The 17,935-nt window shown below is 44.9% G+C and overlaps 1 protein-coding gene across 1 annotated transcript; it reads right to left on the reverse strand.

Moving 5' to 3' along the window:
• Nucleotides 1-8,105: 8,105 nt before the first annotated feature.
• On the reverse strand, nucleotides 8,106-14,135 carry LOC147728170 (cis-aconitate decarboxylase-like). Its single transcript, XM_086963244.1, has 6 exons — nucleotides 14,115-14,135; nucleotides 12,319-12,373; nucleotides 11,558-11,745; nucleotides 10,035-10,127; nucleotides 9,537-9,742; nucleotides 8,106-9,047 (listed from the first exon to the last, which is right to left on the reverse strand). The coding sequence occupies exons 1-6, from the start codon at nucleotides 14,133-14,135 to the stop codon at nucleotides 8,126-8,128; spliced, it is 1,485 nt and encodes a 494-aa protein (XP_086819370.1). The 3' UTR covers nucleotides 8,106-8,125.
• Nucleotides 14,136-17,935: the final 3,800 nt, after the last annotated feature.

Consider the following 17,935-nt stretch of genomic DNA (forward strand, 5'->3'; position numbering starts at 1 on the left):
TGAGAGGGGAAAACTATAGAGTTTGGACTGCAAATCCCACAATTCAACAGGTTAAACGGAAGCAGTCACAGGAAAAACCACAAGTTTAAACAAAAATAATTGGATACATTCTGCAATCATGGGCAAGTTAAAGCTACAATTTTAAACTGTAACAACCAAAGGCAAAGACAGTTAAAGAAATTCAGTGGCAAACACATGGCCTGAAGAATACAAACAACAAACCTTTGTTATAGGAGGCAGTAAGTATATAGTCCCATCATCAGTCCATATCAAATATCAACATATTTTAAAACTAAAGTATTTATTACAAAACTTGAGAAGCTCTCCAATAATTGTGAGTAGATTCACAATGAACTGAAACCAGCAGCGGTGCGTCCATTGGGGCGTAGCCCCACTAGCCCTGGACGCACCGTGGCACTGCAGCTAAGAAGCTATTACAATTCTTCAAATTAGCAACATAGCCAGCGCAGCGTGTGACGAGGGACAGATGATCATGGTAATTCATGGTGCGGTCCGGACGGAGTGTGCAGGGGGGGGGAAAGAGAAAGAGCAGAGCAGATCTCCGCCGAGTCCTTCCGGTGCTGAGTGAGTACAATGCAAACATAGCTGCCAAGGTTTCAGATTGCAGTGTGTGACATTTTCATAATTTCAGACAACTGGGGCCTACCCATACCCCTCACTGTCCGTTATGTCCCTCGCTCTGCTGGTGCTTTTGTACTTTGATGTGTTGAAAATACAATTATCGCGGAACCACCTTCCGTGTCATGAACTTGATCTGTTCTTGACATCTCGCACTTGTTGGAACTTTAGGCGCGTTCAAGCCGCAGCATTGAGACCTTAGTTCATGTGCAGCTGGAGACAAGGAGCAGTATGCATTTCTCCCCTTGTCAGCATTTCTTTGAGGCGATGCTGGGAAGTGGAAGCTGCAATCAATCTGTCCTTTTTAAAGAGATAGGGGCTGGGGCATAAAAGTGAATGGTGTAACCCTCTAAAAGTTATTTTGTTATGCAGAGTCAAGATAAAACTTTCACTTTGTTTGTAGGGACTGGTACTGCATGCAGTGGTTATCAGACTGTGTTCTTGGTGTGTATCTGTTCGCGCGCCCCTGGCTTGTCGTAATGGGTTGTGGGTGTGGCAACATATGTGACCACTGGGTCGGTTTTTGTTATTTTTTTTTTGTAGATCAGGCGCAGTGTTTCAAAACAAATTTCTAGATCTTGGATGAGGACTTCTGTTCTACAGTTTCCAAATCGACAAATTTCTTTCTCATTAACTTGAACATCTTTGTTTCAAAATCACCTTTACATTCTGTGTTCACCAAGAACAATTACAATGCTAGATAGAATTATAAATGGGTAACTGTGAACAATGGAGAGTATTTCACCGAGGGATTCTGAGAAACACCAATAAGAACCCCTGGGGTAAAAACATTCACTTTATTCATAGTTAACTATATACAATTGTATGTTATATATGTCCCACCCTATTTCAACATCAATAAAGGCATGTTGGGGTCTTGGGGATCCATATAATAATGGCCTCATCAGCGTCAGACCCCCTCCCCATGTTAAATCTGGTGTCCTGGTCAACGTGGTTTCAAATTCCCTTTTAGCATTTGCCTGCGGAGAACTGCAGCTGAAAGGGGATGAGGCGGTTGAACCTGAGAAATGCAGACAAAGGTGGCTGAGACCGCCATCTGCCATTCCGCTGCTTGGATCGGAGGAACACAGAGGAAGCGAGTGCTTCCAAGTGTGAGGTAGCAACAGTGGAAAGCCACTTTTGTTATTCCACTGTTGCTAGTCATAGAGGTAAATTAATTGATCCAGGATCTGGTATTGGAAATAATGGCTCAGTCTGAAAGCCCTACATAACATCAAAGCTTCAAGATGAGATGAAGATGAGCATCCCCAACCGTTGGAATATCAAACCATAATTTATTTGTACATGTTATCAATTGTTTGTCTAAACAAAAAGTTTATATTTGTTTCTTGTGCAATGCTTCGATTGGATATGAAGAAATGTCCATTATGAACGATGCTCAGCATCCTGAGTTTCTAAATCAAAGGGCTGTACTGATGAAAAATTGCAAAATACTATTTTCAAAGTTTTCTGGTTCCTTTGACTGTTTCCAGCGTCGACGTGGGCAATGTGGATACTTCTTTAAGAGCCTCAAGAGGGTTCAGCCTTTAGGAACTTAATAGAGAGCAGTAACATTTTGCTCACAAATGGCATGTGCCGAATTCCTACCTTACACTAACTAATAATACACCAAAATATGAGTTATTTGATATTTTCGCAGAATACACTATAATTGTGAATGTGCACAAAGAAAACAGAATTGGATATTTTCAGTGCTGGACGTGCCCTCATTTGGATTTTATGGGAACAATGTTATCATTACATGAAAGAAGATGAGAAACTAATGTTGAGGCCTTGACTAGACAGAAGTGAGCATTTTCATAAAAGAATATAGTAGCTCAGGAAGATGCCATGCCTCAGGCTTTGCAAGTCTTGAGCCAGGTGCACGGTATGCGCTTCCTAGAGCTGATAAAGTGAATCAGTCTGTATACATTTATTTCGTAGTCGGTATTCTGAATACTTCCCTTTAGCTCTATATCATTCCCTCTGGTGTTATGTAGCTTTCAGGATATTCACTTGCCATGTGTCATTTCCTGCAGTCTATGGGTTCCACATACTTCTTTCTCTAAATCACTAGCTTCTCAGGAGTCAGGAGATAATGCTGCTGACTCAGTGGTACAGTAATGTGAGATGGTAAGCCCAGTCCCTGCTTGCATTAGGAAAGCTCATTCTAATCTTCTCTTGGTAGTTGCACAAGAACACTATTCTCTTGTAGGGTGCTTTTAATAGCAGCCTTCTGTTTTAGACTTGGCACTGACTGTATCAGATTTGGTTGGAGTTGACCACTTGTGGACTTGTTTCCTAATTGTTTTGTTACACCTGAGCAAAAGGTAATCCTTACCCTCGTAAGCGCCTGTTCATATAAAGCTGTGACTTCTACAAATGTTGGTAGATTCTTGCAGTGATCTGGGTTTTATATCAGCACCATTTATTTGGTATTAAGGGTACAGCTGATAACTCTGGCTAACCTTATGGTACCTCTAGCACTGTCCTTTGTCCTCTGGTTAGGTGCCTCAGAGGCAGTGCCAGTTACAGAAAACGAACAGGGGTTCTCGTGCCCTGGCCCCTTCTCCAGACCTGAAGCAGCCCTCTATCCATATCTTTAGGACCTGGTGCAGAATTGGAGCCTGCAGGCTCTACCTGCACCGGCTGCATGCTGCCTCTGTTTCTTCACATCTCCCAGAAAATATAGAAGGCATATGCGTTACTAAGATACTGTGGGGAAAGAGGTAAAACTTTTGCCCATATGACTGAAGCAGGAAGCAGATCTATGGTTGCCTATATTGAAATGGCAATGGTGTCTAAAGACCTAACATTGAAGCAAGTTTGCTCATTGTGGCAAGGGTGCTCTTGGGGGATAAAAGAGTCTGTTCCCTGGGCTATGAGATTTAACCTCTGCATGTGAGAATACTCCTGTCCCTATGATGCTGCACCTGGACATATGCGAGTATGAATCGCATAGGAGGCTCCTCTGGGACATTTGTGACTGCTCCCAGCCATATTAGGTGGCTCATGATGTTTAATGGCAGTACTGTGGCATGTGAGACTCTTCAAGTATATTTGACTGTGCCTTGGCATGTAAGGCTGTGACCTTTCTTATAATAAAAGAGGTTTGGCCAAGGCAAACATGAATGACCCTACGCATATGAGGCGTAACATGGTGAGAGAAGCATGTTCACTGGCATGAGAAGCTGTGTTTTGGCATATGATTGTGTACATATGCCTCTTACCTGGGCCTTTATTTCTGTTGCTCAGCATATGAAGCTTTGTCTGGGTGTGGAAGGATGTGCCTGTCATATCATTGAGGTATCTGAGCATGAGAGGTTATAGTTTGGCATGTGTAGCTTTGGACAAATGAACTGTTAACGTTTATGAGTCTCTGGTAGGCTCTAAGAGAATGTGCACAGGCATTTGATGTGACCTGAGGCTGTACGCTGAAAGAGGAGGCTCTACTTGTGCGTGGAGGTAGTGGGTGGGCACGTAAAGCTTATTATGCATGGAATATGAGTTCATACCTTGACGTTTCAGATTATGCACTTCATATAGAGTTTGGTGGAACCGGTAGGAATGTGGCAAACAGGCAGTCCTCTCATGGTTCCAAACCCGCAGTTCCTTTTTCCTATTTAGCAGTGGGTTTTCATCGGGGGTGTCACCACTGGACTATTGAACCACAGTGGCAATTTGCTTGCCCTTGATAGAGCAGAGTGACAGTCACTGATCTTCCCTACCGGATTCCACCATGTGAACCATGGCAGACAGGAGCATGTAGAATGCCCCGCTTCTGCTGGGAGAAAACACCCTACGTGTAAATGCTTTTTATTTAGAGAAGATTAACTCCTCTTTTGAGAGTTTGATTCTGCTAAACAAAAGAATAACCTAAGGCTGTATTACACAAAGTGCCCTGAGGGTACAATGGGCATCTGCACCCACTTTGCGCACCCTCTGGGCACTTTGGTATTACAGAAGGGGCCGTAGACGCTTGTGCATCCCCTTCTGTAATACCGATAGCACTGGTGCATATAGAGCACCAGCGCTATCTTCAGGGGACGTTGCCTCCTTTGTATGGGGGCGTATGGGGGCGTCCCCCATGCAAATAATGGAATTCCTATGCCTCTGCACCTGCGCCCTATTACAGACATGGGCGCAGAGGCAAAGAAGCTTTCTGGAGGCGCAGTGACAGTGCACCACCTAAACGGAGACACACTGACAGTGCGCCCCCTGAGAGCAGCCCTATGGATCCCTCAGACATCCCCTTCGAGGCAGCTGCAGTCACTGACTGCACCCGCCTGCAAAGGGATCTCTAATTTCCTTTAAAAGTCAGGCGGGCTGCCGCTTGCACTGTGAAAACACAGAGCGGCATCAAAGCAGCTGCTCTGTTTTTTTCGCATGAATGCGCTGCCCCCAGGTCAGCGTGTGTTCGCAGCTGCCCTGAGGGCAGCGCATTCATCATAATAAGGTGCACCATCCTACATTGCGCTAGGTGCACATTTTAAAAGGTGCGAGCCGTGAAGGAATATGCGCCACATGTATAATGCGGCCCCGGGTCTAGTAGATGATTCCTAAAAATGATCATCTTGATACAAGTGCGAGAGTTGAAGCCCATTTTAGTGCTTTGGTGAATAAGCCTCTATTTCTGAAACATTCTTAATAAGTGCTTCCTTTAGCAGTTGGATGCATCTTGACATTCTGTTCTGCCACGGTAACTGTGAAAAATATTTTTTAAGAAGAATGAGTTTTCAGGTGAGAGTGCCCGTAGCTGAAAGTTGCCAACGCCATCTGGGGCCGTACTACACAAAGTACCCCGGGGGTGAAACAGGCATTTGCACCCACTTTGCGTGCCCCCGAGGCACTTTGGTATTACAGAAGGGGCAGCAGATGCTTGTGCGGCCCCTTCTGTAATACCAATAGCGCTCGTCCTTATAAAGGGCCAGAGCTAACTTCGGGGGGGGGGGGTCCTCATTTGCATGGGGGCCTTCCCCATGCAAATAAGGGAATCCCTTTGTCTCTGCGCCCGCGCCGTAATACAGACGCGGGCGCAGAGGCAAAGAAGTGCAGTAGTAAATAGTGAGACCTTTTCTTTTGGACCTGCGACATTAGGTGGTTACTGGGCACTATATGTGGTGGGCACTGCTAAGGACGGCAGGACGGCACTGTTCAGGACGGCATTTGTTTTAGCACTTTCTGAAAGCTGAGAATCTAAATCATTGCGACTGACCTGCCTTTATTTAATTACCTCAAGCTGTGCATGGTGCGAGAGTGAGCCACACTGTTAAAACATGGTATTTCAAGCTGGTATTTATTTAAAGTCTTATAGTCTGAATTCAGCACCTGAGCATAATAGGACGGAATGTATGAAGCTCTGTGGTTATACTGAATAAGCAGCTACCTATGTTATGCCATCTATTAATGTAATAACTGCACTTTCACAATTGCTTTATTAACCTTCCTGCTTTCTCAAATTTGCTTGAAAATGCACTATTTGTCTTCTTTTTTTTCAAAATTTTCTTGGGGGGGGGGTTATCCCCCGAAACCCCCCGTTTGGGGTTCGGGCTCGCTCGCTGCGCTCGCTCGCTACGGTGCTGTATGCAAATCACTTTCCGCCCCACCACTTTAAAATGTCACCCACCGCCCCTGACTGAAACACCAAAGAGTACTCATCTCCAAATTTCTCAAACTGTAAATCAAATACCCACGATTTTATGCTTCTTAAGGTAAAGTTGTATTAGAGATGCTGACTTATTAGAAATAAATTAACAAATCATCTGCATACATGAAGACTAATGTTTGTCTGACTAGAATCACATTCAGTTTAGCATGCACACTGTGTCTATATTTACCCGACAACGCTCAATAGAGATAGGAGATTGCATACAGCACAAAGGGCAATCCAATCACGAATGCATGTAGGAGAGGATCAAAAAGCCCCACTTCCCACCTCTCTTTATCATCAGTAGGTTTACTATATGCAATTCTAAATATTGGTCAGTAAGTTTGATTGAGTAGAGTGGCTCACAGAATAGGTTGGCAAAATGTCTGATTTTCTGTGTATTTTCCACGTTTGATTAACAATATGCTCCACTTTCCAGCACACATGGCACCAGTTTGTGAGCACTAGGGATTTAGAAATTCCACAGTGGTGCAAACTGTATGGCAACAGCCGTAATATTTTGACATTTAAAATGTGTGCCATGATTGGATCAATCTTTGGTACTTGTTCAGATACATATATTTCGGCTGTTATAAGAGTAGTTGCGCATGCAAGGGAGGTTTCTATAAACAGGGAAGGTTGTGAAACACTAGTAGGAGGGTCAACAGGAGAAGTGTGGCTCACTGGTTAGAGGAGGCAGACCTGGAGTGGAGAAGTGTGGCTCACTGGTTAGAGGAGGCAGACCTGGAAGCAGAGGTCTGCCCGGGACCAGAGTTCAATTCCCGGCTCGGCGGGGTCTTGAGTCCTAAAATGTCCACGGACTCGACAATTCTCGCTCCGGTGCCTACTTGATTCATGGGTTCACACTCTGCGACTCTGGGCAATAGCTTGCCTAATCTCCACAACGGCCCCTCGCGGTGGGATGCCTGGCTTTCACCTTGTGGATACCCTGCTGGGGTTATCTCACAGGGGAATACCAGGACGGGTTACCTAAGCAAGCGCTTAGATACTGGGTCGGTGATTTGCGCTATATAAATACATGTACATTTACATTTAACATGTTGAACAACAGCTGAAAAGGAGAGTTTCATATGTAAGGTCCGTGTGTGAGAGAATCGAGTCTCACTGTCACCAAGCCGTGGCCATCGTGTAAGGTAGCATCTAAAATGTCAGCAGCTTTACACATCAAAAATTACAATCACTGTACAATAAATTTAGAGACTTTATTCAAAATGAAATAACCACAGAAAGCGCAAATACATTTCACTGAAGAATATGAGAGATTGAAATAGAAAGTCCTTGCAGTGACCTATTTTGTCCTGTGTTTTTAGAAAAGTACATGTAAGAGAGCGCTGCACAGGGAGAATTCAGTACTAGACCAATATTGAAGTTCCAGCTCGTCCTATCTTTGGCCACTAGGGGAGAATCACTTAGTTGGAAAAGGAAATGGTATTTCAGTGAGATGAGGTCACATTTTTTTAAACAATAAATTAACAAATAATAAATAACAATAAATAGACATTGCATTTTACAGTCTTACAAAGTACTGATGAGTTACTAGGAAACGTAAGCATATTGCTTCTGGCCAGCCAGATGCATCTGTATTTCTATTGGGTTAAAAGGGGACCTCGCTGTACTGTGAGACATAACATCACCTTTCATGAAAGTAGAGGACATAATTGACTCTCGTCGTTTTATAGAATGAATTGGTAATGTCCCTCTCCTTGAGTAGATTTTCAATCTTGTGTAAAGCTAGTTAATGCAAAGATGATTGCACCTGTAGTTCATTTAAAGTTTTACTCCCATTTTGTAAGAGGGTTGAATTTTGGTTTAACACGTTTACTGCAGAGAGGATGCCAGTTGTGAACAGTCTGTAAGGTTTTCTATCCCCTTCACCACCTCAATAATTGCTTGTGCCTGGTCTTGGTGGAGCACATGGGTAGCATTGGAGAGGAACTTCTCATTGAGTGCTTCTTGGCTAAGGGGCTTCCTCCAGTGTCCATAGAAGGTGTCACATCTGCCGGTCACAATCTCTCCACTCTCCAGGAGCAGCACCACTTCCCCGTACATCTTGTCAAAGTTGGCCACATTGTCTTCAGGGTGCTCCACTACCACCTTCCTCAACAGGTTGATGAGATCTGGCCTACTAAGGCTGTCCTCACTGAAGGAAGAAATGCCCACCTCGCCATCCAGAAGGGCTGTGCAGGCGTTGAACTGGAAGGAGTGTCGCGCCTCGTGCTCAGACTCTGGGAAGGGCCTGTTGATATACTTGGAGACTGGGACCCTCAGAAGAACAGCGCGGATGGAAGCAGGGTTAAAGGAGCCTGTTATGTTGGTGACTCTGTTTCTGACTGAGATGGCAGCGTCTGCCACCCAGTGCATGCCCAAGTGAGCTGGAAACCTCTTGAAGGCGATGTCTTGCTTCTCCAAGAGAAAACTGTAATCTTGATCTGGCATTGCCAGGGACGAGGGCTGGTAGTCACCATAGAAAGCACTGAACCCTGAGCAGCCTGGCACATCGTCCAAGATAAGTGGGTTGGCTTCCATCCCACGGGCGGCTAGAAGTGCTGCTTCCATCCCAAAGCGGGTCGCATTGCCAATATGGAGAGGCTTGGCAAGGGTTGCAGCATTGGCCATAGGTGCCCCCGCCAGAGAGGCAGCGATCGCCAAAGCATGGGCACATTGTTTTGCATTCAGTGAAAGGAGCTTTGCTGTAGCAGCAGCACTGCCCATGGTGCCAACAACAGAAGGAGGGTGGAACCTGAAGGAAATAAAAAGATCGGTGTCAGACATGGAATAAGGATAATACCAAAATAGATTAAAAGAGGGGTAATGCTATCAATAAGTGTGAATTATGGTAAAATACTTAAAGCATGTCATACATTAATGCTATCGTGTAGTACGAGGAAACGTAGAAAAAAAGGCTAGGATCTAATCAAGCATTTGACACATACAAATAATCTAGTTACAGTGAACGGAAAAATAATTGTTACCATGTTTACATTATATTGTGTGCTATCCACATGCATGATTTTGTTTGCATTAGATTCCTCTTGCAGATATTTCTGCCCTTTGCCCCCATCAGGCACACAACATAACATTCTCTCTCTGTATGGATCTCACATATGACACATGGAATATTTCTATTCTCTTTCAGCATCTTAGCCATGCTCTGGAGACACTGGAGCCATTTATTGGTATTGTGTGTTGGCCATAGAATAATTCTGCCTTTTGTGGGCATCATACAAACCTTTTAGGGATATTGCTGGCTTCATTGGAGAAACGCATGAGTCTTCCTTGCACCTCGATGCCAACATTGAATGCCAAAAGGAAGTCTGAGCCGCTGGGTCGGAAGCTCACTGGCAACATCTGGGAGGCAGCCATTAGAGCTGGCAGCACAGCACCTGACGGGTGAGTGGCAGGGTGCCAAGTGTCATCGAAGTCCATGGAGTGACTCTGTTAAAGGAGGAGTAGAGGATTAGAAGGTACTTAAAGAAGGGTGTGTCAGGAAGTGAAGATAAGCAGAGCAATAGTGTCATCAACCTATGGACACAATTTACAGAAGTGTAGGATCCATATTCTAATATTTTGTTGAGTGACTGTGCCATTGCCCAATACAGACTCTTTACAGAAGAGGAAACAGACAAGATTTAATATTGGCGGAGACAACATTTAACTAAACTATTCACAAACTCATCGCTCTTAGTCTGTGATTGATGGATAAAGTGATAGCTTTCAAAATCCTTACCGCTACTCCATTGACATATGCAGCCAGCGTAGGTGGGAGTCTTAATCCTTTCCTTCCATACACAGAGCTGATGGCAGACAAGGAGTACATGTCCTGCGAGAGACAGAATTAAAAGTTAGAAATGGACAGTGTACCTAGACACCTAGTGGAGGAACAACAGAACTTGTGGGGATGTGGATTACTCAACTCTATACACAGGATGATTCAACCTATGTGGTGGTGCCTATTAGAAGAAATGCAGGAGCAGGTACGGAGTCTCAGTGAGTAGATGTAGTGTTTCTGAAGGACGGTTGTACAGGGGATCAGAGGTCCCAAGGTTTATTTGGGTACCATAGTCCATGCTCACAGTCCTGCCAGTGTCTCACTATATGAACTGCCTAAAATCTGAAGGCAGCCTGAGGTGTGATTAGTGGATGAGTTTTTCATGGTGGATGAGTTAATCATGGTGGATTTTGTGACTTTGTCTGTCTCTCTTTTTACCTATGCTTCTTGGTAGATGGTCCTTCTGTCATTCTAAATAGTTATTTAATGGGTGAGGGGTTCATGGTGTGTTGCTTGGTTAGATCCAAGATTTGGATAAGAACCTGGTAAAATCTCATGGTGATACTGAACAACTAATGTCTCAAAGGGGGTTTGATCAAGGGATGGTTTGAATCATGAGATGTTGTTTTTAGTCAATGTCTCCTTTTCTTTTTGAGTAGCTCAAGGCCATGCTAACTTTTTGAGTCATTGCAGGGTGTTTTAATGCTTGTGTGCTACAAGATGTGCTGTTCATTTTGATACCACACTCACCTTAACAGGCATGACTCCTGCGTGATGGTGTACTCTGCTGATGTACAGGGTTGTAATGGACGTGTAGTCCTTGGTGTGTTTTTTTGGTAGGCCTGGGCGGTAAATTCTGTTCCGCTCACGGAATTTGGGTAATTTTGCATTCCCTGAGAATGACAAATTGCCCAAAATTTTGCGATCCACTGCTTTGTGGAATTTTTTGCTTGTTCGCACTTTCAAAATGCGTGTTTGCAAGATATTTCCCCCTGAGCATGCAAACAGCGTTCACGAACAGGAAAAAAGCATCGCGAACGGGTGAAACAAGCAATTCCGCGTGTTCGCTGAATTTCAGCTTGCTCGCTGAGATTTTTAGCGTTCACAGAGCTTTGCATAGCACGACTATGCAAATTCCCCCAAACCCCACTTTTTAGCTTGGAACCTGTCTGCTTTTAACTCATAGGGTCTCAAGGACATTATGGCCCAGTAGGTTTTTAATTCCTGGGTGGCGAATGGTGTGCTTGCTTTAGCCCATGTGTCAGGCTGGATCAAAGGGAGATGGTGGACATTGCTGGAATAGAGGCCTTTAATGGATGGATTCTACATTGGTGTTCTTTGGTGTGTTCCATGCTGTGGTGCTTGTAACTTTTTACATGGAAGGATTGCAAAAATACAGTCACACTCTGAGACTAAAAGGGGTTTTTAATTGTTGTATTTTTCAGAGTGTAATGCTTAGTGTGTTCAATGTCTCCTCTTACCTGGCAGTATCCCAGGGCGATGTTGAACACATGGGTCGTGCTTCCCACCAGTCCAACGCCGATGCTGTCCAGGATCATACGCTTGCTTCGGCGCCGCACGGTTTGGGACAGGTGATCTGTCTGGACTCCATGTATGAAGGAAGCAAAGCTGCTAGTGACCGCCTTCTCCAGAGGGCTCCCCTCCAACACTGAAGGAAAAGAAGAGACAGGATCAGAACTACAAGCATTCTGGGCTGGCTTCAGGCACAGATCCAGATGATTCAGACCAAAACCATATGTTGTTTTTATGGGACAATCACTACCCAGGACTCTTGGAGTTCTAGACTGATAGCAGACTCAAACCAGTAACTGGAACCATGGCATAAGGAACCCATGTCAGGTTGAGTGACACCAGAACCTGTAACTGGGCCCATGGGATACAGAGCGGCCCAGGCCCATCAAGAGTGGCATCAGAACCAGTAACTGGGCCCAGGGTATACAGAGCGGCATCAGAGCAGGGAGAGTGGCATCAGAACCAGTAACTGGGCCCATGGGATAAAGAGTGGTCCAGGCCCAACAAGAGTGGCATCAGAACAAGTAACTGGGCCCAGGGTATACTGAGCGGCATCAGAGCAGGGAGAGTGACTCCAGAACCAGCAACTGGAACCAAGATATAGCGAGCGATCTCAGACCAGTGGAGGGGACACCAGAGCCATTAACTGCACACAAAAAATTACAGCGGGACCTCAAACTAAGAGCAGTGAGCGCACACAGACACTTACCTTCCACCGCCGCTGTGTGCACCTGCCTGGACAGCCTGAGGACGGCGTGTGGATTCTGGAAAAAGGGAGAAAGCAATATTAGTCGAGTTGTTTCATTGTATAAGAACATGGAAGGGAGTGGACAGGGCTAAAAGAGTGGAACACAAGGCAACAGAGTCAAGAAGGAGAAGAGGACAGAGAAGGGGGAATAACAGAGGAGAGATCTGAGGGTTTTCACGGCTAGCAAGTGCAATCTGTCAAACTGCCGTCCAAGACTGGCAAACGAATGACTTCAGCCTGGCACATGAGCAGTCTCAGCCTGGCATTTAGCAATTCAAGGTTGAAACATGAGTTGCCCCAGCATGGCACATTGCCTGGCATATCAGCAGGTAGAGCATGGAGTATAAACAGTCATAGACTCGCACATGATCTGCAGGACTGGCACTACAGCCACTCCATCACAGGGGGAGCCCAACAGCAGGGCAGCACCCAGGTATGAAAGGCACCACCATAACATATGATGCCAGCACGTAGGAACACGTATGATGGTAGGACTTTGATAAATGACGCCAGCACCTTGGCATATGAAGTCAGCGCACTGGCATATGATGAAAGTACCCTGGCATTATAGGAACAAATCGGGTGTATTATGCCAGCACCTTATGTTGGCATACATCTGATAGCAGCACTATGACAGGTGATGCCAATCTTTTGGCCTGTGATGCCAGCAGGCTGTCGTATGATGCCAGCGCCTCACCACATACAACAGGGGTCTCTGTTATGGAGCAAGCATTCTGATTGGATGTTGGCAGAGAAGCGGTGTGAAGCATGATATCAGCTGGCACAGTATGAAACTTTGTTTTGCTCCTGCCGTGGATGCGAGAAAGACAAAGTCTCTTGGGCCACAGTGCACCACGAACGCACTATGTATCAGGTGAAACTTGCGTGTGATCTGGGACCCCGTATCTATATGGGCACAGTTTTCTGATCGGCTAAAATAAATTGTTGTTTTGAAAATTCCCCTTCAGGGATGCCTCGAAAAACTCTGGCGATTGATGACCTCTATTTACGTTGTGTACGTTGTGCATTATCAGACCTACTTTGAGAAACAAATACTTACAGTAAAGTCTCAAACTTCTTTCAGTGCAATCTCTTGCTGCTAATTCTGCATTTTAACCAGCAGTTTATGCTTCACTGGCTGTGCTTAACAGCAACAGCGCTACAAACAACAGGACTGCGGCAAAACCCGAAGACGCTTTAAATATTACTGTCGGATTTCTGAGGATTATTCCGTATTATAACAGCCTCTATTGGTGAACATCTTATAACAGACCTTAACTACCCAGGATGCTTCTGCTATGCTCACAGTAGACAGAGACGTCCATATTATGAACATCACACAACACATGGCGAATGGTCTCAGAACTGGCGATATTAAAACACGTGGCAAGGTAAGAATAAAAGGGGCTCTCCTTCTATTCACAAACATATATTGAGAAACCAAGCAAATACTTATTAAAAATATGAGAATGTAAAAAATACATAAAAAGCATGAGAAAGCCAAGATGAAAAAAACGAAGAAACAAATGAAGGCAATAATAAAGCCCCATACATTATCTAACAACTGAATGCACCGTCTGTTGTATTTTAAAAAATATCTCTCTGTAAAAAACAATACATGAATAGCGAGATCGAGAGAAATGCTTTCAACCAACCCAAGTGGAGAACGGACATAAATTATCCCCCCCAAGCAGGCGAAAAATATACAAATCCAGCCATCAAAGCTGCAAAACCCTGATGCCTGTACCGGGGCTCACCTGGAAGGCGCATTGAAGCATGCTCTGCACTGCTGTCTGCCTCTGTCCTGAGAGAAGTTTTCCCTGTCTCTGCGAGCAGTCTCTGTCTTTCGAGGTGTATCTCCTGTGCCCCGCAGTCTATCTATGTCGACTGAGAGGGGTCTCTTTTGTCTCTGTCCTGCCACAGTCCTTCGCTCTGCCTCGCTCTCTCCGGTGGTGAGGGCAGGTGAGCTTCTGGTGTTGGCTGATGTGTCTCTCTCCTGACAGAGGTTATATACCCTGAAGAGGCGCGTGAGATCGAGCCCTGCGGAGAGTGACGTCACTAAAAGGGGCGAGCGAGGTGTGACCAGCGCCAGGTGTCATCCTCTAGGAAAGGCCACAGAGAAATCTGGGAAATTCCTAAAATACCGTAGAAAAGACAAAAAAGAGAGGGGCCCGTGGGAAATCCAAGGAAGACACCCCTGGCTGATCCACGGTGTCCGTGTCGCCCCCACCTGACTTCCTAAAATGGAGGATGAACTTAGATCATACTAGTGATAGTGATATGAAGAGTGCGTGTGCGCGAGCATATCAATCAAGGGATTCATAAGCGCGGGAAATCACCAGCGAGGGTCTCAGGGCAATCTGTATCTATCTCTGTATGCCTATACAGCTGCGCATGTATGTATTTATGAAACAACCATTTGTATTCACAATACAATATTTACATACAAACATTTGAATCCAACATAGTAAATAGTTCACGCGAATACCCGTTTAATAATTTCATTTACAATTGTCATTTCTCTACGTGTGTGCGTATGTGTTTGTACTTATTTCTTTATCTCTGTCTATATGTCTCAGTGCCTAAAATTCTTAGCATCTCTCTAAGAATATATCGGCGATTTTTGTTTACAAAAGAACAGTTACATTCACGCATTCGAAACCACTTTAAATAATTCTCTCATACTTCGCTCTCATCATTTATGGGTATCATACATCATTTTTTATAAGAAATAACTAAAAAAAAACGAAATTTCCTCTGTACGTTCCATGGTTGGAATGTATTCTTAATAATATACTTTAAACAGTAAAATAAATAATTTATCATTTGAAACCTATGATGTCATATCTCAGAAAAGAAAGGGTAATAGCCTGGGAGATGAAGATTCAACTTTAATTCCCTATAATAATCTTAAAAATCTGAACAGGAAGTTCCATCACTTTTGGGGGCGCTGGAGGCGGACGTTCTCTTCAAGTAGCACCCTCCCCAACCACCCCACCCCCTCGCCCACCTCCAGCCCTGCAGGGAGCTCCACTCCCTGCGTCTGTTTTCGAAGTTAGGAAATCCCGGAAGTTCCAAACAATAAACACCTATTTGGGGTGACTTTCTCTAAGGCACGTTTCATCATAACAGCTCCTCCCTGTCTCTCCCACAGAGCTGGTTCCACAGGTCTTAGAAGGACCTGGAACCCCAAGTGACAGCACCTCAGTCTAAAAAGAGACAGTCTGGGATGTTCATTGATGGCAGAGACTTCAGAGCAGGGGCTGTTGTACCTCAACACCCCCCCCCCCCACACACACACTCTAACAAGGGTTACAACTGGTCAGTAGACGCATGAACACGTCACATTACTGAGCACTGACAATACAGTTATTTATGGTTTTGAGCAGCCATACATAGCCCATTAACGCTGCCTCAGGGCGCTTTGAGATAAAAGGTAAACAGAGAGATAGGAGAGATAGTTGGGGCGGGTGTAGGACAACAGTTCTAACTAGAAGTCAATGCCTTGGGTTCCTTGGGAGACGGAGACCTTGAGAGGGTCAGGCCTGGCACGTGTCGGGATCTTCTGCCACATCCTTGGAACTTGTAAAGCGGGTGGTCGCTCTCTTCTGGTTAGCAAATCTCAGATGTCTACTCAGAGACTTGGATATATAGACTTGGTTATATAGCTGGGAGCCTGTCCCTAGACAGATATAGGGACTGGACTAAAGGTATCAAATTAGTATCTCTTTTTGACCAGGAGCCAATGGAGTGACTTGAAGATCACCGAGATCTGGTCCTTGTGTCTATGGCTAGTGATGGGTCTAGCTGTACAAGTCTCTACCACAAGACTATGATTTTGAGGAAGGCAGGGTTTTCCTAGCAGAAGACTTTTGAAAACTAAATGGGTCAAAGCTATGATTTTCAAACCCTGGACACACAACAGGCAAATTGGTTGGTATCAAGGGAGAAGCAAAACCTATCTGATATAAAGTGTCAACTGGAAAATACTCATTGAAAATCCATCGGAAAATGACAGCAGTTTTGAATGCTCATTACTGATCCTCTGCCAGTTAATCCTCCATTAAAACATTCTTATCAGAAGTTAATCTGGTATATGCCTGGGCACTGCCATTACATGCCAGGCGTCTGCCAACATACATCTAAGTGTTTCTCAAATATTCCAACGTGCTCCCAATTATATAGCCCTTAGTGTTGCTAATATGGTGCCCAATATGACAGCCTGCTGTGGGGGTTCTCAGTTGTGCAGAGCTCAGATTAAACACAAGTCTGCCAGGGATGAGCGCTGATGCTCAGATAGGATGAGGCTTTCTCAGAGGACCAGAGGCCTGGTCATGGTGCTTGGGGTCTGCTAACAGTGCATAGGTGTTGCTAATATGTCACTCAGTGTGCCAGCATGCCTGTGATGCTGCCCAGCTCTATCACCTATGCTTGTAGTAGTACGATTCCGCCAGTGAGGAGAACTAATGCTGAGGAAGGCGGAGACTTTCTCAGAGCGCCAGATGTCTGCTCACTGCTCAAATGATGCTCAATGTGCCAGCCATCCTGTGGTGCTGCTCAGAGGTGAGAGAGTTCTGCTCAAACACACGTCTGCCAGAGATTAGCTCTGATGCTCAGCTAGGCCGGGGCTCTCTCAGAGTGCCAGGGGTCTGCTAGTCATAACTGACCCTCATGCTGATACTGCCATGATGCCCAAGAGTGTGAAATACACATTACTATGCCATTTACATATTGTATTGTATTGTATTGTAATTGCATTTATATAGCGCTTACTGCTCTTTACGAGGCGTTGAAGCGCTTTTTCGGTGAGTAGCACGATACTCCGGGACTTACATACATACATTGACCCTGCATGTAATCATCATCGCCATGCCAGTGAATTACTGAGGGGGGGGGGGGGTTCCAGCTGTGTGCATTAAAGAGCTACGGATACACACGTCATGGTGCAGCCTTCTATCATACGAATATACATATCAATGTGAAGGAGTAGCCCTGAGCATCAGATAGAATCATCTGCACTGAGGTGGGCACATGTCTGTCAGTGGGGTTAATCCTGCTCACACCACATCCGCTGCCCACATGACACTCGTGTACACATGCACACATGGACACCCTGGAAGGGTTCAAAACTGATTACAGTGAGCTGTCAACAGGCATTGGCATACTCTCTGCCGCCTCAATTTGCCAATTGGACAACATCAGTCTCACTTCCACAACCATCCATTGGCTGATTCCTTTCAGTGTATCACGTGACAGATTCCTGTCTTGGAATTTTGATGTGCTTAAAAACTAGCAAGCATTATCTACTCAAGATTTGACTAAACTGACCCAGTGATAGAGCGCGCAGGGACCTACTAGCTCAGTTTTACCATACTCACCTTGGGCCCATATAACATTCACACTTTGAACTAGCAGTCCTGCCTAACTAATTACTAATTTATTCACCCTATCAGTTTGCCCAGAGGTCAGTTTAGGACTTATACCTGTAAACCATGACTTCCCAAACCTCGTCACCTTATTATAAGTCCTGTGAATCAAAGGGAGTTAGAATAAACAGGCAATATTTAAACATATTTAC

The sequence above is a fragment of the Lissotriton vulgaris genome, chromosome 3_1, assembly GCF_964263255.1.
Source record: "Lissotriton vulgaris chromosome 3_1, aLisVul1.2, whole genome shotgun sequence".
NCBI lineage: Eukaryota > Metazoa > Chordata > Amphibia > Caudata > Salamandridae > Lissotriton > Lissotriton vulgaris.